The sequence below is a fragment of the Lampris incognitus genome, chromosome 11, assembly GCF_029633865.1.
Source record: "Lampris incognitus isolate fLamInc1 chromosome 11, fLamInc1.hap2, whole genome shotgun sequence".
Classification (NCBI taxonomy): domain Eukaryota; kingdom Metazoa; phylum Chordata; class Actinopteri; order Lampriformes; family Lampridae; genus Lampris; species Lampris incognitus.
The window spans coordinates 3106230-3132918 of NC_079221.1; the positions used below are offsets into that span (position 1 = coordinate 3106230).

Below are 26689 nucleotides of genomic sequence, written 5' to 3' on the forward strand. Positions count from 1 at the left end.
GTCATAACACAGCCCCGTTTCAACACATGGCTTTTTCATCCTTCACAGCAGTGTTTATACTCCGTAGTGTAACCTTATGGCATAGTTACACAGGAACCCAGCGTGCTTAACTCTGATTGGTCCGTAAATCAGGAATTCTTTTTGCTTTAATCTCACCCCTATTGGCTCAACAGGGACTGACCAATTCAACTGTCATCTCAGTTAATCAGATACAGATTCAGTTTAAGGGCCAGTTCCATAAAATGTACAAGATTTTGTATTGATTAGTCCATTTAATTCACCTCTAAGGTGAGTTGCTGTATAAATTACATATGAGAGCATGACAGAGGGTGAGAGAGAGTGAGAGAGGGTGAGAGAGAGCGAGAGAGAGAGAGTGGAGGGCTAAGGCACGAGAATGTCATGTGCTCAGTGAAGCGCCGCCATCAGCATGGAGCAGCTATCGGGATTCGGGAGCAAGTCGTTTTGCTCTCATCAGCACCGTGTTGCTCGGTCATCACGCACCACTGACCACAAACTCTAAACCTGTCTGCTGCCCCTCACCTACCAGCCTCACACGGTCACGTTTAGGTAGCTTTACAGTTCTGCACTCGTGATTCGCTCCGCTAACTCCCCCTTTAAACTGACCAAATTAAGGGTATCTTTCATGTCCTGAGTATGACACCATGGCGTGAGAGATATTCTTATTTTGGCGATCGGTGGATGCAAAAAAAAAAAGTTTTTCCAAGAAATTAAGTTTTATAACATGTATTTGATTTGTAACATCCATTCATGGGATTATGCTTTTGAGTCAGAATATCATCATGGGAGCAGACTTGTGACGACTTGAAGTATTTCCTTAAAAGCAGCAAAGTCTTAAAGTGGAGCACCACTCCAGTTTAAGACTTTTTCTCTTTCATTGCACATGGGCCAATTTAAGTTTAAGTTCAACGAGTTGTGCCGTGACTGGATGGCGTGTGTGTGTGTGTGTGTGTGTGTGTGTGTGTGTGTGTGTGTGTGTGTGTGTGTGTGTGTGTGTGTGTGTGTGTGTGTGTGTGTGTGTGTGTGTGTGTGTGTGTGTGTGTGTGTGTGTGTGGATAGAGTAGGGTGCTAATAACCTCCAAGCCCTCATGTAGAGCATGTCTGCATCCCCGCCTACTTAGCTGAAAATAGCACCTACATTCCACCAGCAGCACACAGTATTTAGCAGGGTGAGTTTCCATTATACTTTCTCTCTGCTTAAGGCACTGCAGACAGAGAGCAGTTTTTAGAGTAGCCAGGCAAAAAAAGGGTCTGGACAGAAAGGCTATTTGACAACAAAAATATACACAGTCAGGCTGTTTTCTGCTATTTTCTCCTCCAGAGGCCTTTCAGAACTCGGTCTAAGTGGATATGGCTCTGCAATTGATCATATTCTAGGAGGTGAAATTGCAGCCACCACAATGTCTACCTCCATTGGTGTCTCATAGTCATCCCTCACAATAAACACACATCACATCTGTGAGTGGTGCCTTATGGTTATTTAAGATTTGACTCGTGTCAGTTTTGCTGATAAGTCACACATTGACAGTTGTGATAGATAATGCATATTTGGTCCCCTTGACATTGGTAGAAGACGGTTTAAAAATTGTGGACAATGGCATGCTTTCTCTATAACATTATACCTGGTCTCAGCGATGCTTTTTGTCATCCATCCATCCATTATCCAAATCGCTTATCCTACTCAGGGTTGCAGGGATGCTGGAGCCTATCCCAGCAATCACAGGGCAGCAGGCGGGGAGACACCCTGGACAGGTCACCAGTCCATCACAGTGCCAACACATTCACACGTAGGGACAATTTAGTGTGGCCGATTCACCTGACCTACTTGTCTCTGGACTGTGGGAGGAAACCGGAGCACCCGGAGGAAACCCACGCAGACACGGGGAGAACATGCAAACTCCACACAGAGGACGACCCGGGATGACCCCCAAGGTTGGACTACCCCGGGGCTCGAACCCAGGACCTTCTTGCTGTGAGGCAACCACGCTAACCACCACCTGGCTGTGCCGCCCTGTTTTTTTTGTTGTTGTCAAGGATTACATATTTTCCAAGCAGTAATAAAAGAGATAAGCTTAATGTTTTTGTCCAGCTTACGTTTGCCTCTAAACTGGGCAAACAGAATAGGTACTGGGGTGTGGCATAGCCCCTGGTGCTATCAAGGCATAGGTCTTACTCTCCAAGAGCCACTGAGTCTGCAGGCAAACTCGTTGACCTCCTGCTGGGGTGAGATCACTTGCCCCCCAGCGTCACCCACTGAATCTCTAAAGAAAATGGGCGACAACATTTTCATACCTTTTTAAAGGCTGAGAAGGACACACGAGACGACTATCCCTGAACGTTTGCGTGTGAATGGACAAGATTAGCTTAAGCCGTGGAAGTTGTACTGTTTTGCTTAGTAGCTCAACAGCAGAGGCAGTAGTGTGCTTATGGGTTTTGATGGGGGTCGTTAAACGTCATGACAGCTTAATTGACCACCCCCTTCATATCGGGGGTTGTCATCAAAAATGAGCTCCAGCAAAGTCCTCCCACCTGGCAAGTGAAAAAGCCCATCTTATCCCTCCCTTTTAGCTAATGGGGTGGGGGGTATCCATCAGGGTTCCACTTGTTTGTGGGCAACAGCAATTTTTCAGCCTCTATTTGCTCCCTCTACCTGCCAACCAGGTAGCTACCATGCAGAGAAATGGGTGTATTGATGTGTGAGCAGCCACTCTACTTTATCTCCATGGTACAGAGCACACCTCACCAAATGTCCTCCGTTTTAATTGCCCACATGCTTATTAAAATTCTGAGGACCCTGCCCCACTTCTTTCCACTCATTGAGCGTTGCTTTAAATGAAAAGATTGGAGAAGTGGAAGCAGTAGGTGGTTTGGTCATGAGGACATGCGCTGAGCTGTAACAATGGAGAAGCTTTTAAAACCTGTGTTCTTAACTTATTTTTAAGAAATTAACCTGTAAAGTAAATAGAAACTGTATTTTTGTGCACCATTCGTTGGTACCCAAGTGTGACTAATTCCTCCCCTTCTCACCCAGTGGGTTAAACAAAACTTGAGGCACATTGTAATGATCAAGTCAGCACCATTTCAAAACATCTGTCAAAATGGATTTGATACAACTACGTACTCAAACCTTGAGAACAATACTGTGACGAGGATGGCTTTAGAGGCTCGATGAATAACTGACAGTGTAATTATGGGCAAAATGATGATGCAATGGTGATGGACAGGTTGATGGATGAGATCAGGCAGGAGTCTCCGTGGACTATGGTGTTCGCGGATGACATTGTGATCTGTAGTGAGAGTAGGGTGCAGGTTGAGGAGGGCCTGGGGAGATGGAGGTATGCACTGGAGAGCAGAGGAATGAAAACCAGTAGGAGCAAGACAGAATACATATGCATGAATGAGAGGGAGGACAGTGGAATGGTGTATGAGTTTAAATATTTGGGGTCAGCTGTTCAAAGTGACGAGGAGTGCAGAAGAGAGGTGAAGAAGAGAGAGCAGGCAGGGTGGAGTGGGTGGAGAAGAGTGTCAGGAGTGATGTGTGACAGAAGGGTACCAGCAAGGGTTAAAGGGAAGGTTTACAAGATGGTAGTGAGACCAGCTATGTTATATGGTTTGGAGACAGTGGCACTGATGAAAAGACAGGAGGTGGAGGTGGAGGTGGCAGAGATGAAGATGATAAGATTTTCACTGGGAGTGATGAAGAAGGACAGGATTAGGAAGGAGTATATTAGAGGGACAGCTCAGGTTGGACGGTTTGGAGACAAAGCAAGAGAGACAAGATTGAGATGGTCTGGACATGTGTGGAGGAGAGATGCTGGGTATACTGGGAGAAGGATGCTGAATATGGAGCTGCCAGGGAAGAGGAGAAGAGGAAGGCCAAAGAGGAGGTTTATGGAGGTGGTGAGGGAGGACATGCAGGTGGCTGGTGTGACAGAGGAGGATGCAGAGGACAGGAAGAGATGGAGACGGATGATCCGCTGTGGCGCCCCCTAACGGGTAGTAGTAGTAGTAGTAGTAACAGTAGTAGTGGTAGTAGTAATAGAGTAGTAGTAGTAGTAGTAGTAGTAGTAGTAGTAGTAATAGAGTAGTAGTAGTAGGAGGAGGAGGAATTATGGGCAAAAAAAAAAGCCATAACTCACCTTGAGAAGAAGCCGCTGACTCATTTAGGAGACATTGAGTTGACTGTCCTTCGCATCGAAAGGAGCCAGTTCAGATGATTCGGGCATCTGATCAGGATGCCTCCTGGGTGCCTTCCTTTGGAGGTTTACCAAGCATGCCAACTGGGAGGAGACCCCGGGGTAGATCCAGAACTCGCTGGGGGTCTACATGTCCAGTCTGGCCTGGGAACACCTTGGGATCCCCCAGGAGGAGCTGGAGGGTGTTGCTGGAGTGCCCTACTTAGCCCTACTTAGCTTGCTGCCACCGCGACCCGACCCCGGAGAAGCGGCTGAAGATGAATGAATGAATCAGAATACTTTATTCATTCCTGAGGCAGATGAATAAAGTATTCTGAATGAATGAATGACTTGGACTCTTAAGTCGATATTGCCATGCCAAAATCAAGCAATTGTAACAGGAAGTACCTGAGGAAGAAGTGGTCTGCGGCGGCCAGGCTGTGAATGAAGTGAAGCCAATATGTGGGTGGGACAAATAAATTGTTTCCTGATTTAGATCTTACTCTCGTAGATGAATAAAAGAGCAGAAGAGAGGAAAATATCTGCGTGAAAGAGCACTTCAAAAGTTCCTTGCGGTAAATTCACGATCACTGAAGAAATTACTTTTTCTTTTCGCCTCTCCTTTTTTCTCCCCAATTGAATTTCGGCAATTACCCCACTCTTCTGAGCCGTCTCGGTCGCTGTTTCACCCCCTCTGCCGACCCGGGGAGGGCTCCACATGCCGCCTCCGATACATGTGGAGTCACCAGCCGCTTCTTTTCACCTGACAGTGAGGAGTTTTGCCAGGGGGACGTAGCACATGGGAGGAGCACGCTGTTCCCTCTCGTTCCCCCTGCCCCCCGAACAGGCGCCCTGACCGACCAGAGGAGGCGCTAGTGCAGCGACCAGGACACATACCCACATCCGGCTTCCTACTCGCAGACAAGGCCAATTGTGTCTGTAGGGACGCCCGACCAAGCCGGAGGTAACACAGGGATTCGAACCGGTGATCCCCATGTTAGTAGACAGCGGAATAGACCACCATGCCACCTGGTTGCCCCAGAAATGACTTTTTCTACTGTTTGTCCCTTTTTATAATTTCACTGCTTGACAGTATGCAACAATTTGACTGTTTATGTGATATACAAAAGACACAAGTATTGTGTATATTTTTCTGCATATAAAAACAGATGTTACAAGTTGAAAGCACCCATGACTGGATAGCAGTGTTAAATGGAAGATTGAGACTCCAAAATGAAAGTTATAAAGCCAAATGGCTCGTGCACGTTTTATCAGAGGTTCATAGATTTTGTTGTGGCTGCAGACATTATCTGAAAACACTTAGCTGTAGAACAGGTTTCTACCGTTCTTCTTTTCTTGTGTTAAAGAGACAAGGTTAGGAACACTGCTCCAAGGTTGGCCAATCTCCGTCGTTACAATAAGCCTTAGAAAAATAGCTCTGGATTGCTTTCACTTTGTTGAAAAGGTTCTTTGGTACTTACATAAGTAGAATTTGTTCAGGTGGCTTTTAAAATGTCCACATACTGGGGCCAATATGCCTTAGCGCTGCACTTTCCTTTCTGCTGCGCCACCCCCTATAATTATTTTGGAGTGCTCTACATGCGGAAGCAGCTTACTCAGCCCTGCTGTTGTGACCCTTCTCTCTCTCTCTCTCTCTCTCTCTCTCTCTCTCTCTCTCTCTCTCTCTCTCTCGCTCTCTCTCTCGCTCTCTCGCTCTGTCCAATTCTTATTTGCTCTATCTCACTCTCTCTTCCTCCCTCTAATTATCTCACTCTTGGTTGCTCTCTCATAACCCCTCACTCTCACCTTTTCTGTCTTGGGTGGAAAGTGAGCAGAATCAGTATTCCTCCCACAGACTCCTCTAAGGTTTGGGCACACGGGGGTGCGGTAGCGATGGGCTTATCATTATAACCCTCTCTAACCTCAGTGTTTCCTTAAAGCATCCCCTTGGTCAGGTATGACTGCCTTGTGCCTCACTAGTCTGAGCTTGCCGTCAGTTTTACCTATCTTCCCGTTTAAACTAGTTCCACTCAACACCCACCACCAACATCACTGACAAGCCACCGCTGACCCTTGTCATCATTTACTCTGCCTACCTGCAGAACCGCTCTGCTGTTAGGACATGGGGGCCAAGCCCAGCGTCACACTGATGTGGACTTTCAGTGCTCCAGGGCTGATCTGGATCCATCCACTTTCTCTCCCTTGAGAACCCATCTGTCATGTTGCAGTGTGCACCAAATTGCACTTCAGGACTGCATGTCACCAACATGCAGTAACATAAAGCTGCACCCTGTAGGCTTTGTGCAAGCATGTGTGTTGAAACTACATACGTGATGTTTGATCAGCTCTGAGCATGGACATTTCTCCTGCCGAGATCAGTAGGTTTTATTTTTATTCTAGGAGCGCGCCTTGCTTGGTGGTGCTCAGTTTTAGCTCCCATTAGGATAGGTTTCATCCCTTTTGCATTTGTAGTCTAGGTTTGTTTCTTCACAGAGAGCAGTGGATCAGGAGTAGCAGACGGCAAGGCCAACCGCCCCTCTGTTGGAGAGCTCTACTGCTGTCATCACTACTTGCCCCCCCCCCTTTTTTTTTCTCCCCAATTGTACTTTACCAATTACCCCACTCTTCGAAACGTCCCCGTCGCTGCTCCACCCCCTCTGCTGATCCAGGGAGGGCTGCAGACTACCACGTCTCTTCTGATACATGTGGAGTCACCAGCCACTTTTCACCTGACAGTGAGGAGTTTCACCAGGGGGACGTAGCGCATGGGAGGATCACGCTACTCCCCCCAGTTCCCCCTCCCCCAGAACAGGCTTCCAACCGACCAGAGGAGGCGCTAATACGGCGACCAGGACACATACCCACATCCCACCCGCAGACACGGCCAATTGTATCTGTAGGGAGGCCCGACCAAGCCGGAGGTAACACGGGGATTCGAACCGCCGATCTCTGTGTTGGTTGGCAATGGAATAGACCACTATGCCACCCGGATGCCTACCACTTGCTCTTTGAAACATAATCCATCACCCAGAGCCACCTGTAGAGCTCAGTCAGCGCAATAGCCCGAGTTGTAGTTTGCATCTAGGTTGCAAACACTGAGTCTGTGTGTAGACACACACTGCCCCACAGTATCATGAACACAGTGATAATCCTTAGTGTGCTGTAAGACCCATATACTGACTTGATTGATTGATTTATTGATTGATTGACTTTGCTAGTGCAGCTCACTGTGACATCTCTCTGGTTTCTGCTGTATCGACTCATCTTCCCTTTTTTCTTCCTCTGACAGCTCATCTGAAAAGTCCCTCCCTTGGAGATCTGCAGGTATGTCTTGTAAAAATGGTTGACTATCTGTGTCCCTGGTCTTTCCTCATCGAAAACTGTTATTCTTTTTGTCACTGTCACACTCGTAGAAATGTGCTGTCACATTGACAAATACATGTATTCAGCCCACACTTAATGTTTTCTACATTCGGTCGATGGCCTATAACTAAAGCCACAAAGAAGTAGCTACGTATGTTGTTGCTTTCCTCGTCCCGTGTTATCCTCATAGGCACAGAATTTAAGTGCCGCAGTCGAGAAAGCAGTTCTGTTTAGTATTACAAGTGCTACTGCTACATTTAACACCACATCAATACTACATAACTGTTGAGCAGTGTGCTTTTGAATAATTTACCGCCGATTACTGGCTGAAGTGTGTGTTAGTGTGTGCGGGTGTATGTGTGTCTTATGTGTGTTTCTGCAGGAATGCTTTTCATAGCCTTAATAATCATCACTAACATGAACCTTTTGAACCAAGCTTCCCATTACAGTCTGCCGCAGGCATATTCCTGCTCTAATATTTATCCAAGTCATTGTTCCCACTCAGACACAAGAGTCTCAACCATGAGGGGGAATTTTTCGCCGACTCCCCAGGTCTCTGTTTGTTTAGCCCAACATCCTTGAACGATTTCCAGAACAGAACAGATAATGAACTGCACTTACTAATGTATTTCATGGCTTATTAATTGTATAATAGAACTTGGCGTATTTCTGCAGTGATCATTAATCTTTTATCGTCGATCTTGTCAGACGAGCCTATGGGGGTGTTGTGACTGTACATTTCGACTGGGAATTCTCCGTCTCACGTTTCTCGTTTACTGCCCACTCCCCGTTTCCTCGCTGAATGCACCGCGTTAGTGCTGAAACAGAGCCAGGAAGTCATTGCAGGTGCTAGTTTGATTCACATTGATTTCTTATTGGGCTGTAGATGATGGATGATAGCCAGATGATGAAATTTACTTTTACCAATCTGAATTAATGAGGGTGTGGTAGGGAGGGTAATGGGGGAGGTTTGTCTGAGAGGCTTATTGGCCTTCTGGGCTGCTCTACATCTGGCCCGCTTGAGAGTTTGTGAAGGAAGCGTTACTGTGGAGGCAAGTTTCTTTTTCTTGTTTTTTGTTTTTTTTTCTAAGCGTCAGGAAATCTCAATACAGTCTCAACTCGATCCCAGTTATTAGAGCCAGAGAGGAACTTGAGAGTAGGGGACTGCATTGGGATTGGGATCCCGCGGGTCCCACGGGACCCAGCGCAAATCTCGCGGGAGCGGGTGGTTTTAACTTTGCTGCGGGCGGGAGCGGGCGGTCGAAAAATAAACTGCGGGGCCCGCAATTTAGCTAGCGCTAACAAGAAAGATGAGTCAACAGATGACGTTGAAAAGAAACTCAAAGTTGGTCATTACAATACAAAAACAAAGCAAGGAAGGCTGATATTTGGAAACATTTCTCAGTTGTGACGGACAAAGATGGAAAAGAACTGGACTTTGTTAGCTGCTACAGATGTGCAAAAGTGTTGATGTACAACGGGCACAAGTCCGGCACCTCTGGGCTGAGGTGACATACCTGCTCCGTTCTGCCCGGTGTTTTAAAAGACACAGGGAAACGTAGAACAGCCTCAGCAACACAAACAACATAGGTTCTAAAATAATAAGTCAAATAAATAGTTTAATTTTGCTCTAGAATAGGTGTACTTACTGCACCAGAACATCTGTAATTATGCACTAGTATCAATGTAATTATGCACTAAAATGTAATTTCACTCTGTTACCACTGACAGGTATACATGCCTTTATTGATAGTACACAGTAAAATAATGTGTTTCCCCTGCGGGACGGGAGGAGACACAACTTTCCCCTCGGGGATGAATGAAGTATTCTGATTCTGATTCTGAAAATAAAATCAATGGGACTCTATTATGCGGGCCTGAATGGGCAGAATGTTTGCAGGGGCGGGCGGGAGTGGACGAGCACATTGCGGGTGCGGGTCAGAAATCCAGCGGGAGGGGATTAGGAAAACAGTCCCGCGCAGGGCTCTACTTGAGAGGACCGGCACATCAGAGTACACGCTTTTTTTCTCTCTTATTTTGCTCTTACTGTCTCTCTTTCTGTTGCATGTTCTCTCTATCGCTGTCACTTGTTTGCTCATTTCTCTCTCCTTCTCCTTCCCTCACTGCTACTCTGGCTGCTTGGTATCTCATTTATCAAACAAGGTACAAGGGTCGGTACAAGAGCCCGTGGTCTTAAATTGACCCGCTGTGTACCAGAAACTCTCACGGACTCGATGAAAAGCTGCCACGAAGGACAAGACTTGTTCAGTTGATGTGATGTATGGTTTGAGGGAGGTTGTGCCACATAAAGGCTATTTGATCACAAGTGTCCCCCCTGTAGACATGTCTTGTTGTCGCACTGTAAATACCGTTTTTAACGAACCCCTTTTATCGCTGCCATGAATTTTCATGATGTTTTCAAATGCACCATAATCAGTCAGTTTGAGCGCAGCCTTCTCCCCCAGGTTTTCAGTGTCCTCATAGTGATCGGGCAATGATTTCATCCCAGGAATAACAGAGCCACAGGGGGGAATTTACTGCGTTGCTAGAGCAGCAGCCAATCTGTACAGTTGGAGGGGTCGGGCAGGTGAGCAGAGCCCATCTTTACAGGATGGCTGGTTGCTGAGAGGCTCAGGAGCAGCAGGAGACATGAGACACACTAGGCCTTTGTGTCAGCAGATCTGTGCAGACAGGCGGGCCGGGGAAACAGTGTGGATTTACAATGGGACTCATCTCCTGTCAGTACACCAGTAAACCAGGCCTGACTCATGAGACCAAGCTTGCCACCCCCACTCCACTTTGTCCCCCTCCACTTTGCAGCCATTGTTCTAGTAATTGCGAAGGAGCCCTTTGACGCTGCTCACGCTTAACGAGATTGCGACTGTGGGGAAACATTGTGCAGAGTTTACCAGGGACATTAGAAGCTAATTCCAGCTCCCATTCACCACAGTATGTGTTGTCATGCTTGAGGAGATCGAGGCCAGGGAAGTGTTAGTATGTGGGTACTGCTTGGAGCAGGTATGTGGACATAGTCCCTGGCACAGTGTGGTGAGACAGTGTTGAATTTCACCCGCTTGAATTAATCAAACACTAAAACTCAGTGACTCCGCCTGTCCATGAGTTCAAAATAACTGCACTTGAAATGGTTGCCATTGATATCTCCCGCAAATCAATAACAAGTTGAACATAAACAAATAACTATGTCAATAATCTTGCACCCCTGTCCAAGATGGTGTCATAGATTTGGAGTGACTGCTTTTCTTTTCCTTATATGACCAGTGGCTGTCCTGTGTTTTCCCAGATGCCTCCACTGTGGGTGATGCCAAGTCTCGGGTGACTGACAACTCCCAGTCGCCTAGCTACCGCATCAGGACCGAGTCGGAGCAGGTGTCCCTGTACTCCCCAGAGCATTCCTCTCTCCATGAAAGTGAGGGTCTGTTATTGCTTTCTCTTTTTGTACCTCGGGTCCTTTTTGACAAACCCCACCCTTTCTCTTTTTTTCTTGTCTTCTGATTGTCTTTCTTACTGCATTAAGAGTTATTTAAGAAGTTTTACCTGCACCCTGTTCCTCCTCTTCTCTATTTTGTGGGTACAGAAAGACACTTTGATGTTGCTTTGCTCTTTTTTTTTCTATGTACGCCAAAGTGTCTTGATAATAATGTGGGTTTTGCCAAGTCTACTTGCAGCTTACAGATGGCTGAATGATGCAGTGTGGCACAAGGGTGGTAGAATTGCCCCCTGTCCTGCTGTGCCATTTGTCATTAGTGATGTGGTCTAGGTAAAGGTCACGTCTGTTATGAAAGCGCTTATGATTTCTCTCTCTCTCTCTCTCTCTCTCTCTCTCGCTCTCTCTCTCTCTCTCTCTCTCTCTCTCTCAGGGTCTGCAGGGAATTCGCGCAGCTCAACTCAGATGAACTCGTACTCTGACAGCGGCTACCAGGATGCCAGCAGTGGCTACTACAGCAGCCAGAACCTGGGCAAGGCTGAGCTGAGAATGCAGCACTCATTCCCTGGCTCGGGACCTGGCACCGGCACCCTGATGAGGAATGCCAGGGCTGAGGGCCAGACTTCAGCCCAGGTACTGCCAGCTATGTTGTGTATTGGTATATTGCCAGTGTCAGACAAAAAACATACATCCACAAAAAGTTAAGATTTCTTTTAATCAGCAAGGAAGAGAAGGGGAATTTCAATGTGGTTTTGTTTTGTTTTTGAAAAGAGGTTTCAAGGTACCCCAGGGTAATGAAGCATAGGGCTATTTATGCTTCTAATACACCTAAGAGAAAAACTCTGAAATGGCGGTTGTGTTTTTCTCTCCTCAACACAGCAGTGTCACGGTGCTGAGGCGGAATGTAAGGTAGCGGTTATGGTAGTACGTAAGGGCACATGTGGGTATCCGCCATTTCATGTGACTAGAGTGACAAACAAATGCGGCAAGTAGCGCAAGGCCATATAACCAGGACATAACGTCAGTAGAAGATAAACTTGTTTATGCCCAAAAGTATGATAAGTGACATTCCATCATGTAAGTGTAACCATTATTATGCAGAAAACAGTAGCAGCAGTAGTAGCAGCATATCAAGACACCATTAAACTGTCAAAGGGCGATGACTGAAGACATCCTAACGTCATCTTTACATCGATAGAGAGGCTCCTGCTCCGCCAACATGTCCTGATCAACAAGGACCCTGATTAACAGCAGGACATTGACTGATGCAAGTAGATTGTTCACTAGATTTGTAGATGGTATAAAGACAGGGAGGCTTTTGTCTGATTTTCAGTCACTCTGCAGACCTGATTCAGACTTTGTTGATTCGTCAATAAAAGTCTTATTTTGAAGGATCCTCGTCTCATTGAGTTTTTTTGCAAGTTCTCTGTATCACTAGCCACCACACGGTCGCATAGAGCTCTGCAGCAGAATCACGCCTCTCATCCATCCACATGGCACCGCATCACACAATTAAGGGAGACAGCAACAAAAAAAACAAATATGACCTTGAACACAGTCCCCAGTAATGAGCTAGTTTATGCCAGGCAGCGCCTTTCGACTATTTTAGTTGGCATGTCGTTTTCACCTTCTTGAGGTAGGATATGGCAGAATGTACAGCTTGACTCATGAGATGATTTTTCTTTCCCTGTAAGTCTCCAGCTGTCACTGCCGCAGTGCCGGGCCGGGCCATGAGGAGGGTGAGCTCGGTTCCCTCCCGCACCCAGTCGCCAGCCTACGCCAGCAGCATATCCCCCTCCCGCGGCTCCCTGCGTGCCTCAGCGGGCAGCGGCTATAGCTCTCCTATCGTCACCGAACCCAAGCCGCTCTCCAGCATCTTTTCCACCACTCTGCCCTCCGCCCAGCGCACAGGCACCAGCGGTGGCTCCCCATACTCCACCCAGAAGAACTCCCCCGCTGCCCTACGACGCATGGGCTCCACTAACTCACGTTCGGGTAGTGCCAGCCGCACCACCTCCCCCTACCAGGCCTCTGCAGGGTCAGCGTCCGGGCGCATGGGCTCGCCTCTCACCATGGTGGACGGAATGACCCCTCCACTGACGAAGCAGCCCGGTCAGTCATCGTCTCCCATCAGGGCCAGTATGACTGCCGTGCCCCAGCACTATAACTCCACCCTTCCACGCTCCATGCTCCATGACACCGACCCCTACGGAGCCCAGAGCTATGACATCTACGAAAGGATGACGCGACCTGAGAGCCTCACAGGTATACGACCACGCAACCACACACATGCATAGACATACACAAAAAACAACAAACATGCAGAGCTATTTGGAATATGTCTTTTCAATTGCAAAGTCAGACTCTCAGATCAGGAGATGATGACTTTGTTCTTGTCAGCTGGTAGGGCTTCTATTCTGTCCAGCTAAGGGGCATAAAAATGAAAACTTCTGTCCCAGAGTCAGTGGAACACACTACATGCTGCTTTTTTCCTTTCTCTTGCCCTGCCACCCTGTCTTTTCCTTTGGCAGGCATTTGTGTGAGTCCCTCATGTGTGTGTGTGTGTGTGTGTGTGTGTGTGTGTGTGTGTGTGTGTGTGTGTGTGTGTGTGTGGGCCAAGGCCAGCCTCTCACTTGTAAGGCACGTCTCTTGAACCACTGGAGGAAGGACAACACAGCAGGGTTGGAAAAACTTCCATAGGATTCAGCTATGTAATTTTCAGAACACCATTAAAATTTCCAGGAGCCACAACGCCAGCCCTCATGGAAACATACGTCTTGAGAAAAGTGAAAGCCCAGAGCGAGCGTTGAAAAGCATAGAGGTTATATTACATAATGAGTAAATAAAGTATTAAGAAAACAGAATTTGCAGGAGAAACAGGAAGCAGGTGATCGGTGTTGGATGTTAATTCTGTGGTTGATGCCTTGATTAGCCATTCACTTAATTAGGTTTTGAAAAGCAAGCCAGAGATGCCTCAGCCTGACTGCCTTCCCTCAAGAGCATGATGTGTGTGTTTGATGGGTCCTCTAAGTAATTTCCATGTTGGACAGGTGATTGATGGATCTGCTGTGGTTTTTCTGCGGGCACGTCGGCCCTGAGTTCGGCCCGAAATATCAAAGCCTGTAAATATCAGGTGGCTGTCCTCTTTTCTGTTCATCCTTTTTCTCGCCATCCCCAAAATTAAATCACCATCTGGGGACTTTACTCGTGTGATCTTTAATTTGTGCAGGTTGTTGTTCCTGCTCTGACGTGTCAGGGCTGCCTTTGGCACTAAAGAGCTGCAATGAAATGTGGGTTCCATAATACCCTCTGTTTCCCCGCTACATGGATTCCCCTCCGCCACAAGGCATGGAGGGAAGAGCCAAACGAAGGGGCGGAGTGCGTACAAACATTATAGTAAAGATCGTTGTGTTATTGTCACGCCTTTCTAGCTTTGAGCACTGAGTTTTAGTAAATGACTGGTGGTAACAACTGGCCGTCGTTAGATCACGCATTCAGTTTCGCTCCGGCATATAGATATTTACTGCCTGCAGTCTTTCCACTGTGCGTTGCTAGCACGAGTGCGGCCGGCAGGGAGAGAGTTATGTGCAGTTGTTGGGTCTGAAAGGGAAACACTGCCAATAATTAAGAAGGGAAACTGACAAAAATCCCAGTATATCTGCTTCTAGGACATTTCACAACAACCCTTAAATAACGGGACCAAGTGAGGTCATGTTTAACCAGTGTAAGTGTACCGCTAAACTGTCTGACCTTAATCATCTGTACAGTTCTCTGTAAATCCAGATCCAGGAGTCCCGTCCTGCGACGCTAATGCTGTTGGTGCGTATGCAGTTTAATATGTGCCTATATTCCACCGCTAAACTCAGATCTGTGGTGTCGCCAGGCTGCTGATTAGATCTGCCAGAACGTAGTTCAAAGCCCACAATTTATCACCATGGCAACAGAGAGGGGTCAGGCTGTGTTAATTTGTTCTCAGCCCGTTAACCCTTAGGCCCTGTTTTTTTTGTTGGTTTTTTGTTTTTTGTTTTTTTTGTGTTTTTTAAAGTATGTACTGCGGATAAGAATATAGCTTGGATGATTGTGAAAAATCACAACCATTACGGAGCAGAGGAATTATAAGAATTACAGTTGTTCCCACTCCCATAATCGTCGGCACTTGCAGAGCAGGCTGTGTAGGTGGTTATTTAAGCTTTGTGAACTTAGTGCCCCACCTTTCAGCCCTTCACTCTTCAACCAGCAGCCTTTTTTACAGCTCCAGGAGCTGTGATCAGCACTTCTAGCAGCTGTTTATTGCATTTTGAGGCTAACAGAGTTTTCTGTCTGACACGCTGCCTTGGGATATCTGCAGATGCCCTGGCTGATGATGACATTCAAGGTGAACTGACATTTCGTTTATTAACACCATCTCTGTCTCCGTGGTGCGCTTGTGTGTCTTCTCATTGCCGTGCACGTGCTGTTGTTTGTGTGGCATTTTGTTCTTGGTTACCTCATCGCTTCCGACCAGATTCCCTTTTCTGACGCACATGAATCCTCCAACCCCAATCCCATTAATGCAACCTTAGAAGTCCACAGAGCACGGTCTTGTGTTAAATGTGCATCAGCTCCTGGGTTTAACTGTCTGTCTGCCACGCATTTCTTCATCTCAAGTTAATGAGGAAACGTGCTCGTGAAGTAGCCCGTTCCTCCACTGCCTACCGCGTGTGCTGATGGTAGTAATCTTCACACCCACACATAGACAGAAACACACCTCCATGACTGATGATGTCTCCAGCAGACACAAATGAGCTGGCAGTCTTCCTCCTCCTCCTCCTCCTCCTCCTCCTCCTCCTCCTCCTCCTCCACAGAGCAGTTCAAAATATTGGTCAGCTCCACCAGCCAGCTGAGCTCTGCCCTGCTGTGTTTACGTGTCTTTCTATCTGTCTTCCCTTCCCATTGTTCCCTCTCCCCCACTCTCTCTCTTTGGCACACTTTTTGCTCCTTCGCTGAAACCCTTCCTCTGACGCAGGTGTTTTATCGCAGGCGTTTTATGAGCCGTGGCGGTAGAAATTGGGACAATCACACAGCTAGACTCATTTGCATACAACAGGCAAGTGCCACCTCAAAGCGTCAACCTGAGATCAGGCCTGTTAGCAGTTGTTTGCCGTCGCTCTCCTCCTCCTGCTATATGCCGTCTTTCTCTCCACACCTCCGCCTGGTTTTTCTCTAGCCTCTGCACTCATCGTCACGTCGTCGCCTCACAACTTGCTTGCTTTTCTTTTCTCTTCTACACCTTTTAACAAGCTTCTCTCTCCTTTTTTTTGTTCCCCCTTCCTTTCCTCTCCCCTCGTCTCCCACACGTTTCCTCTGTCCAAGCCGGCACTGCTGCCCGGCACCGCCGCTGCTGATGAGTCCCACCTTCCCACCGCTGCTGAAAAGTAGAAAGCGAAGACAAATCGTCACAGTAATGGGCTCATTATGCCCAGTGTCAGTGCTGAAGCACAGCGAAATAGTAAAAGATAAACATAAACCAGGAGAAGATGGCCACATCTGCAGGTGTGGCATTGCAGCCTGAGAGCCTGTGACTCCAGTTAAACACTCGCACTTCTCCAAATGCTTCCATAAGCTTTTCTCGCTTGTGTGTGTATAATGATATTCTGGTGAGCGTGCCAGCTCTTTCCGCGGGCCCTGTTTGATTTTGGAGAGGGTTTTTGAAAATTATTTTTGTTGAAGAAGACAGTCAGCTGCATCCATTTAAATGTTTGTTTCTACAGAGCAAGAGTGAGCGCGTGCCAAGCTGCCACCGCCCTTCGTCTAGCCTCTGCCAAGTGCAATCTGTTAAAGCCACAGCGCGAGAGCCGAAGGGAGAATTAAATGACTATAACGCACCAGGAATGCGGGCCATTCATCCTCAATTGACAGGCGTATGTGTGTGTTTTTTTTCTCATCCTCAACAATTTGCAGATGCTTTTGGAAGTGATTGCAGTGCCTCCATCAGGGGAGCAGAATAAAGAAAGGCAAAGGGATTAGTCTCTTCTAAGGTTGTTTTAATGTTGCTGCTCGGGGCCCGCCGGGCTGCTGAGAGGGAAAGATATGCGTTAAGGCTCCTGTGCCGGGGAGATTCGGTCCCTCACTCTTGTCACAGCAGTGCCAGAAGCTCGGATCGTGTCGCTGTGCTTCACGTGGGCTGACGATTTCTCTGATGTGGCCCTACGTTCCCTCATTAACCCTCTGTTCATCTGTGTTCCTCTCTCTCTCTCACTCGCTCGCCCCCCCCCCCCTTTCACATTCCTCTTATATCCCCCCTCTCCCTGGAACCCTTTAAACAAGAGATGCTGAACTGATTTCCTGCCAAGCAGCTGCTTGTGGCTATTGTGTGCACTGCCACAGATTCAAAGGCTGCCCGGGCCATTGACTGTGCCACTACAGCACACAGCAGCAGCCCCTCTCCAGTGGCGATGACCTCGCCATCCTCCCTGCCCTGAACACTCTTGTCATGCACTTGCCATCTCTGCCTACATTTCAACATTTTAACATCATTTTGTATAGTTTCTGAATTCTGGTTTCAGGTACTCTTGTCCACTTCGGATCAATGCACAGACAGTACTGAAATTATTCATTTTATTTTATTTATTTATTTCCCCCCTTTTTCTCCCCAATTGTATCCTGCCAATTACCCCACTCCTCCAAGCCGTCCTGGTCTCTGTTCCACCCCCTGTGCTGATCCGGGGAGGGCTGCAGACTACCACATGTCTCCTCCCATACATGTGGAGTCACCAGCCGCTTCTTTTCACCTGACAGTGAGGAGTTTCACCAGGGGGACGTAGCGCGTGGGAGGATCACGCTATCCCCCCAATTCCCCCCCCGAACAGGCACCCCGACCAGAGGAGGCGCTAGTGCAGCGACCAGGACACATACCCACATCCGCTTCCCACCCAAAGACGTGGCCAATTGTGTCTGTAGGGACGCCCGACCAAGCCGGAGGTAACACGTGGATTCAAACCACCGATCCCTGTGTTGGTAGGCAACGGAACAGACCGCTACGCTACCCGGACACCCCTCATTTTATTTTTTAACATGCAGTCTACCATGAAGTGGATGTTTTGGGGGTTTTTTTTGTTTGTTTTGTTTTGTTTTGGGGGGTTTTCTGCCACTACGGTGATTTACAGCTTATTATTTCATAGCCTAGAAAAATACTTGTCTCTGATTGGCTGGTTGGTATGTGTAATTTTTGGATAACCGCACACACCTCAAACATAGGTCCAGTCAGAAACTGAAACATGGTTTCAGTCAAACAGCAGCATGAACTGTAGCTACAACTGCTGCCTCCTTTATTCATGCCTCCTTCAGGAGTTCCATGGTAAATATAGATGACAAACAGGATAACTGAGCCCCTGGGGATACCTGGTGAAACAGCAATGCCTGTTCAGGATAACCGAGCCCTTGGGGATGCCTGGTGAAACAGCAATGCCTGTTCAGGATAACCGAGCCCCTGGGGTTACCTGGTGAAACAGCAATGCCTGTTCAGAATAACCGAGCCCCTGGGGATGCCTGGTGAAACAGCAATGCCTGTTCAGGATAACCGAGCCCCTGGGGATGCCTGGTGAAACCAGCAATGCCTGTTCAGGATAACCGAGCCCCTGGGGATGCCTGGTGAAACCAGCAATGCCTGTTCAGGATAACCGAGCCCCTGGGGTTACCTGGTGAAACAGCAATGCCTGTTCAGGATAACCGAGCCCCTGGGGATGCCTGGTGAAACCAGCAATGCCTGTTCAGGATAACCGAGCCCCTGGGGTTACCTGGTGAAACAGCAATGCCTGTTCAGGATAACCGAGCCCCTGGGGTTACCTGGTGAAACAGCAATGCCTGTTCAGGATAACCGAGCCCCTGGGGATGCCTGGTGAAACAGCAATGCCTGTTCAGGATAACTGAGCCCCTGGGGATGCCTGGTGAAACAGCAATGCCTGTTCAGCATAACCGAGCCCTTGGGGATGCCTGGTGAAACAGCAATGCCTGTTCAGGATAACCGAGCCCCTGGGGATGCCTGGTGAAACCAGCAATGCCTGTTCAGGATAACCGAGCCCCTGGGGATGCCTGGTGAAACAGCAATGCCTGTTCAGGATAACCGAGCCCCTGGGGTTACCTGGTGAAACAGCAATGCCTGTTCAGGATAACCGAGCCCCTGGGGATGCCTGGTGAAACAGCAATGCCTGTTCAGGATAACCGAGCCCCTGGGGATGCCTGGTGAAACAGCAATGCCTGTTCAGCATAACCGAGCCCTTGGGGATGCCTGGTGAAACAGCAATGCCTGTTCAGGATAACCGAGCCCCTGGGGATGCCTGGTGAAACAGCAATGCCTGGTCAGCATAACCGAGCCCTTGGGGATGCCTGGTGAAACAGCAATGCCTGTTCAGGATAACTGAGCCCCTGGGGATGCCTGGTGAAACAGCAATGCCTGTTCAGGATAACCGAGCCCCTGGGGATGCCTGGTGAAACCAGCAATGCCTGTTCAGGATAACTGAGCCCCTGGGGATGCCTGGTGAAACCAGCAATGCCTGTTCACGAACTATCCTGTACAAATCCTCAGCACATCTCTAATCACAAAATAGCTTGACAATGTCTTAGTTTAACGCTCGAGTTTCTAGCTATTGTTCCCACATTTGATCAACAATCAGTCGGGGCACCTGTTTGGGGGGAGGGGGAACTGGGGGGAATAGCATGATCCTCCCACATGCTACGTCCCCCTGGTGAAACTCTTCACTGTCAGGTGAAAAGAAGCGGCTGGTGACTCCATATGTATGGGAGGAGGCGTGTGGTAGTCTGCAGCCCTCCCCGGATCGGCAGAGGGGGTGGAGCGGTGACCGGGCCGGCTCGGAAGAGTGGGGTAATTGGCTGGACAGAATTGGAGAGAAAAAGGGGGTGAAATCCACAAAAAAGAAAGAAAGACATTTGGTTCCTCCAGCTTTGTGCAGGGGTCCGTGTTGACGTGTACCTGAATCAAATGCGGGCGTCGTCCCACTGACAACACGCGTCTGCTGTGCTCAGTCCCTGTTACAGAGCAGCAGACAGGCACCGACCCCGTTTCAGAGACGCTGCATAAACATCCACGTTATTAAGACCAATACGACTGGGTCAGGATTAAATAGTTGAATGAAACTTTATGAAAAAATCATTTCGTTGCAAGACAGCCGGGTTGGTAGTTTCAATTCAAAAGGAGCTGCATTTTCCGGTTTTGGCAGTGCCTACACCGTTTTAAGCCAAACGGCATTGGACTGAAAGAAGCAAACCCTAAAGCGGTGGGACTAGAGAGCTGGTGCCCAGGCAATGCATGTTTGAGAAACTGGTATTTAAAATTTAAAATGAAAACCGTGCAAAAAAAAAACCCAAGAAAGCTCATCATATTTTCTCTCCAGTCTGGTCAGGAGTGAGAAGCAGTCTCCTCGTCATGAATTGTTCTTCTGTTAAAACATTCAGTTGTTTTTAAATACTGGACTGTGGATTCTCCTGATAAGCATCCACGCCAGAACAGAAGATTATAGGATTCTCCTGACCACAGTCACACCAGAGAGGGAGCCGCTCCCCCTGGCCCGGCCTCTCCACCGCTGAGGGCACACAGCTTTGGAGGTCAGCCTCTCTCTGCCCTGCTTTCTTATAACGGAGGAAAACTTCCCAAGCCTTGCCTCAAGAGACCCCCCCCCCACTCCCTGTGGAGGCAAATATGCTTATTTATTCATTTCCTTGTCTCAAACAATGATAAGGATCCCTCATTTAGTGTGTTCTGCATGGTTGCATTGGTGTTAAGCAGCTGTCTGCAAGTGGGCTTGTGTGGCTGGATGGGAGCCCAAATTATGTTTGAAGCCTGTTGAAATGTGCAGCAAGCAGTAAGTTTCCAACTGTACGCAGGTCCACTGGGGTTTAGCGTTGAGCAGCGCCCACTGATGCGAGGTTTTACTCACACACACACACACACACACACACACACACACACACACACACACACACACACACACACACACACACACACTTAAGAATGACTTCATATGAAATCCCATTTCTACCTTAGTCCTGTTCAATTGGACCTAAAAGAGGCCAAGCCGCCCAGGTTTTATTGTCTTGGTGTTACCCTCATCAAGTGGACCCGTATCTGTTTCTGTTTAAATTCTACTTTTAATGACTTGGCAGTCAACCTTCTATCCATGCTCTCATTTATTCTAGGAACTTGTTCTCTACACAAGGATTAGGGGTGACAATAGTTGCGTTTCTTTTTCAAAACCAGGACACACGGGGCGTCCGGGTAGCATAGCGGTCTATTCCATTGCCTACCAACACAGGGATCACTGGTTCGAATCCCCGTGTTACCTCCGGCTTGATCAGGTGTTCCTACAGACACAATTGGCCGTGTCTGCGGGTGGGAAGCCGGATGTGGGTATGTGTCCTGGTCGCTGCACTAGCGCCTCCTCTGGTCAGTCGGGGCGACTGTTCAGGGGGGAGGGGGAACTGGAGGTAATAGCGTGATCCCTCCACGTGCTACATCCCCCTGGTGAAACTCCTCACTGTCAGGTGAAAAGAAGCGGCTGGTGACTCCACATGTATGGGAGGAGGCATGTGGTAGTCTGCAGCCCTCCCCGGATCAGCAGAGGGGGTGGAGCAGAGACCGGCACAGCTTGGAAGAGTGGGGTAATTGGACCAGTACAATTGCGGAGAAAAAGCGGGGGGGTCAGAACACATGAAATGGATTTGGTGCCCAAATTTCTGAACAGGCGAGTCAGGCTCAGTGTTGTTGGCCAGTCTTATTTTCATCTGTTTTCAAGCACTAACTTATGAGTTGATAAACCAACGCAGCACACTATTCATCTCCCACTCGATGCTAAACATTAATGTGGGGCTTTTCATTTGGTTGTGAGAGAAGGCACCGCTTGGCAGGTAATTCTGCCTGATATTTATGATAAGTATACTTAAGACTCTCCTCTGCCATTCCTAATAATAATCGGATCACGTCGTAATTTTAGCTGAATTAGATTTTTTTTTTCTTCGATTAATAATCGTACTGAGGGATGAAATATGTGTGCTTGGTGTTCCCATGAGCCAATGAATCAAACTGCCGGTATTCCTGAAAAACAACCCAAATTCAAACCAGCCAATGCTGATTGCTCACTTTGTTAGTTTGCTTGAGTGACTGAAACAGAATTAAATCCTGTGGGCAGAATATGCACACAAACACATGCATGCAAACACTTCCTCCAGGTGCTCCGGTTTCCTCCCACGGTCCAAAGACACATAGGTCAGGTGAATCGGCCGTACTAAATTGTCCCTAGGTGTGAATGTGTCTGTTGGCCCTGTGGTGGCCTGGCAGCCTGTCTAGGGTGTCTCCCCGCCTGCCGCCCAATGACTGCTGGGATAGGCTCCAGCGTACCCGCAACCCTGAGAGCAGGATAAGCGGTTTGGATAATGGATGGATGGATGAATGAGGTGCTCTGGTGGTGGTGGAGGTTGCTGGTTATAGCTACCTACCAGATTTATATGGCTTTACACAGGGCAGCAGATGTTGGTGCCAATCGATGCTGCTGTTATCATTTTCACATCTGGACTGCCAGGACCTGAGTCACACTGACTTGCTGCATCACTCCATCCTTACCGTCTGTTCTCATCATGACCTGTCTGGCAGCAAAAACCTTAATTGGAGGGGTTACCTCAGTGGGGTTCCCTCTGACCCCAGCAGGCGAGACCATGGCTGCCAGCAGAAAATCCAGGTTGTTTGGTGTGGACTGTGTCTCCCAACGTCTGCGCTGGCTCAGCCAGTTGGTCCTCACCCCCCTCTTCCTCGTTGAGTGCCAGTAGCAGAATTTGCAAAGTAAGCTTTTAGACCGTCTTGTAAGAGCTAGTTTATTTAAGCAAGAGGAAGCTATGAGGTGTTCCTGTCTGTAAGCAAAAGGGAGTCAAAAGAGCAATTTGCCTCACTTTTTTTCTGTTAGAAGGGAATGCTGAAAGAGAACTGGCTGCGTATTAAACACGAACATTAAGGGAGAGAGAGAGAGTGGGAGAGAGAAGATTAGTGAGCTGGGGGTGGCTAACCATAAAACTGCCTTTTTAGTTTAAAATAGAACTGAAAATGAGCCCTAAATGTATTTCAATTAAGTCTTTAGTCGGGGGTCGAGCTGTCAAATTCACACAGGGATAATATGGAGTGTTGCTCTGTTCACCTACTCTATCTGCGTCCCGCCACATTTTAGTGTGCGTGTGTTGACCTTGGCTGGTTCTCTGACATAGCTATGGTATGTTGGCATTGTGTGACTCTGTGATGCTAATGTGGTTCAGCTTTGACGAGCACAGAAATGTGGATAAATGGTGGTGCTCACTGACCCCTTGTTTCTTCTATTTTCCCCTCAACATCCCACTCTCACTGCCCGTCTGTCCTCTCCTCATGCACTTCACCGTATTACTGTCACCTCTCGCACGCCTTCGGTCTTGACTGATACAGTGTTGAACTGAATGATCAGTGTGTTACAAGTAGAGCACATGGGTGTGGATGGAGTCACTGGCTGATGTAGGGTTGGGGGGATGGAGGAGGGGGTCTGAATATGTAACTGTTTGGTCATCGAATCGCAAGGCCACTCCGCAGCTGGCCACTTTTAAAATTTCACTCTGTCCTCCCCCCTTCTCCAGGCCTACGGAGCTCCTATGCCAGTCAGCACAGCCAACTGGGCCAGGATTTGCGGTCTGCCATGTCCCCGGACCGCCACATCGCACCCATCTACGAGGACCGGGCCTTCCAGGGTCCATTGTACCGAAGCCCCAACCATGCCCCGCAAGGCACCTTGTACAGGAGCGCCTCAGGTTGGTCTCCCGATGTCAGACGAAGGTAGAGGAGCATCATCGTGAAAGACAAAGCAATGCTAATGAGATCAGAAGCTGGGAGTCTGCAGATGTTAGCTCATGAACATAGTGGTGAATCGGTCCCAGTAGATCATTAACATGGCTATTTAACAAGTGATCATATAGACTGTAGGTCGGGATTTTGACCAAAATGTGCCACCCTGACTGTTGGAGAGAACCTTCTAAACTGCATCTCACAGCATCCTCCAGTTTCCAGTGGAGCACTAAGTAAGAGGTAGTTGCAAAGACGACTCTGGCAAGAGACCGATGGTGATGAAGCCTGAAGAGTGCTCTGAACTCTCGCTCCTTTTATTTTAGTGCATTGCTTCATTGTTAATACAGCAGTTCATGGCTCTAAGAACACTTGAGTTGGAAAGTCTTCATTGGATGTCTTGTTCAGGCTAAGACCCTTTCTCTTTTCTCTGGATGTCTCTCTTTCTCTCTCTCTCTCTCTCTCTCTCTCTCTCTCTTCACTTTGCTGCTGCCCTGATTTTGATCTGTTCCCCTGGGCGTACTTTTCCTTGGGGGACACTGTTCTTTCTTTCTTTCTTTCTTTCTTTTACTTTTTGGCTGGGCTGGCCAGTGGGCCAACCCTACAAACATGAATGTCCCTGACTGACTGAGTGATCAGTTTCTCTCCATTGGGCCGCTGGATCAGGTGACCAACAACGCCACTGAAATTACCCGATTGGTCGGCGAGCACCAAGAGGCATGAGGGAGAACGTACCGTTGAAGTACCCCAAATAGCAATCACCGACAAAACACTCGCTGGCGAATTCACAAAAGGATCGCGTGGCTTTTGCCGCCACTAAACCTACACAAACAGGACAAAACGAAAACAAGCAATTCTCAAAGCATCCGGGGAGGGTGAAATGCACCCCTCACTGTGCTGCCAAGCAAATAGCGTCTGGGGGCTCTGGTGCTATTTGCACGTATTTAAATAAGGTAACATGTATACATCGGGTGCAATAATGGCCCTTTTCTACGCAAATGAGCTTCATTGCAAAAAAAAAAACCCCGGCACTAATAGCCACACACAGTTAGAGTGAAAATTATTAGCGTCTTCAGAGACTTGGTGGTAATTGAAGTGCATTTATAAGGGGCGTCACGCCCAGACTTTCCGGTGATCATGCCGGCCGTGCTCGGGAGAGGATATTTCACAGCAGAATATCACTTTTTGATTTAACTGAGACTGAACTCATTTGCAGATACAGGTCACCAGGTCAAGCAATTCTTGCTGTACTTGATGACATCAAGGATGACATTGAGCCTGCCTACTGTGTTCTTGGCGCAAAGCCACCATTTATACTTTGCCACATGGATAATTGCACTCAGCCGCAAAACATTATGAACATGGTTGTGCTGTAATATCATTAGCGCCGGTATCTTTTGTGAATCGGACCTTGAGACGGGGCAGATAGGGGTTGCAGGTGATGCACAGGTCATGGTGCCATCAGCAGCCACAGTCCATTCTGTGTGAATTCACCTGTCAAAGTGGAGTGAGTCATAGAAAAACAAGACATCCGCGGATAGAAACAGATGAAAGTGTGGGGGGGGGCAGTTAACAGATAATTGGAATAGGTGTACTTACAATTAAATCTCTTTCAAATCAACCATCCCAAGATATGAGTGGAGAGTATTGTTCTTGCAACTGCATTTATAACCTTTTTTTTTTCACTTGAAAGTAGCTTAACCATCTCATGTGATATGCTACTTCAGTACATGTTAACTACAGATATTTCTGGGACCACTACAGAAAATTGCTCATTAACATTTAATATCCAGGAATTCACATTATAGACACTACCCCTGTAACAAACTGGCCACAATTTCCAACACTGACCATACACGGTCCAGCCATATACTAGGTTTTAGTCTCATTTCTTTCTGTCTGTCTTTGTCTTTCCTTTCTCCATTTTCTTCTTTCCTTCTTGTTTCTTCTCGTCTTTCCTTCTGTAGCTTTAGAGAAGGGGGTTTGACACCAGAGGAGACAGGCAGGTCTGATATGTTGCCCAGTCACAGAGGAGTCCTATTACCTGTGTGTCAAACTGAGGATGAGAAGAGAAGTGGGGGGGGGGGGAGTAAAGGGGTGGGGTGAGTAGGTTGGAGGGGAGTGGTGGCCAGGGGGCAGGAGGTGAGTGTGGAGTGGGGGTGGAGGGGTAGTTTGGTGCTTGGAGAAACAGCCTGCTCTCTTCCAGCGTTCCCAGTGCTGGCATTTACTGCTCATCACTGCCCCTTCCTCAGACTGCCATTATTCTGAACTGAAACACACGAGCACCATCCATTCAGCCACTTCCCTGGCACACCGCAGATCTGCTCCACCCGATAAGTCCAGTAATAAATGCTATTGATGCTATGAAGAATCCCCACAGATAAGCTCCTATAATGGGTTTACATTGAGAGGGAGAGCGACATGCAGAGAGACTGCGAGAGAATTGTGGCATGGCGTGTATGGAAAAGCCTACCTCATTAGAAAAAATCTAATTCGATCCCAGAGCATTCTTTGTTATGGTGTGAAATGAAATTTTAATGGACCATTTTCCCCCCCACTCGCTTTCCGTACTCTCTTTATCTTTTTCTGGAAGCTTGCACCGTATGCTTTTCTTTTTCCCCCTTCAAGTGGGAGCAAGGATTTTCATGTTAAATGAAAATATTGTTCCTTGGCTTGGAAATGTGGTGGGGAATGTGGATAGAATAATGCACAATCTTGTAAAAATGCAAAAAAATTACCATATCTCCCCACAAGGGGGTACTTAAGGAATTTTGCTCAAAACAAAGTCATCTCTTGAAGAGTTAGCCTAGCGTGCTCCCTGATGGAAACTGGCGGTGTGGTGTATCA

At 47.9% G+C, this 26689-nt stretch overlaps 1 protein-coding gene across 1 annotated transcript in view; it reads left to right on the forward strand.

Annotated features, from left to right (window-relative positions):
* The window catches only part of pkp4 (plakophilin 4), a 117465-nt gene that overhangs the window by 60549 nt on the left and 30227 nt on the right, over nucleotides 1-26689 (forward strand). The window contains exons 4-8 of the mRNA XM_056288858.1: nucleotides 7483-7517; nucleotides 10858-10983; nucleotides 11435-11634; nucleotides 12696-13266; nucleotides 23641-23811. Of these exons, the coding sequence (XP_056144833.1) occupies nucleotides 7483-7517; nucleotides 10858-10983; nucleotides 11435-11634; nucleotides 12696-13266; nucleotides 23641-23811 (1103 nt within the window). The remainder of the gene's footprint in view (nucleotides 1-7482; nucleotides 7518-10857; nucleotides 10984-11434; nucleotides 11635-12695; nucleotides 13267-23640; nucleotides 23812-26689) is intronic.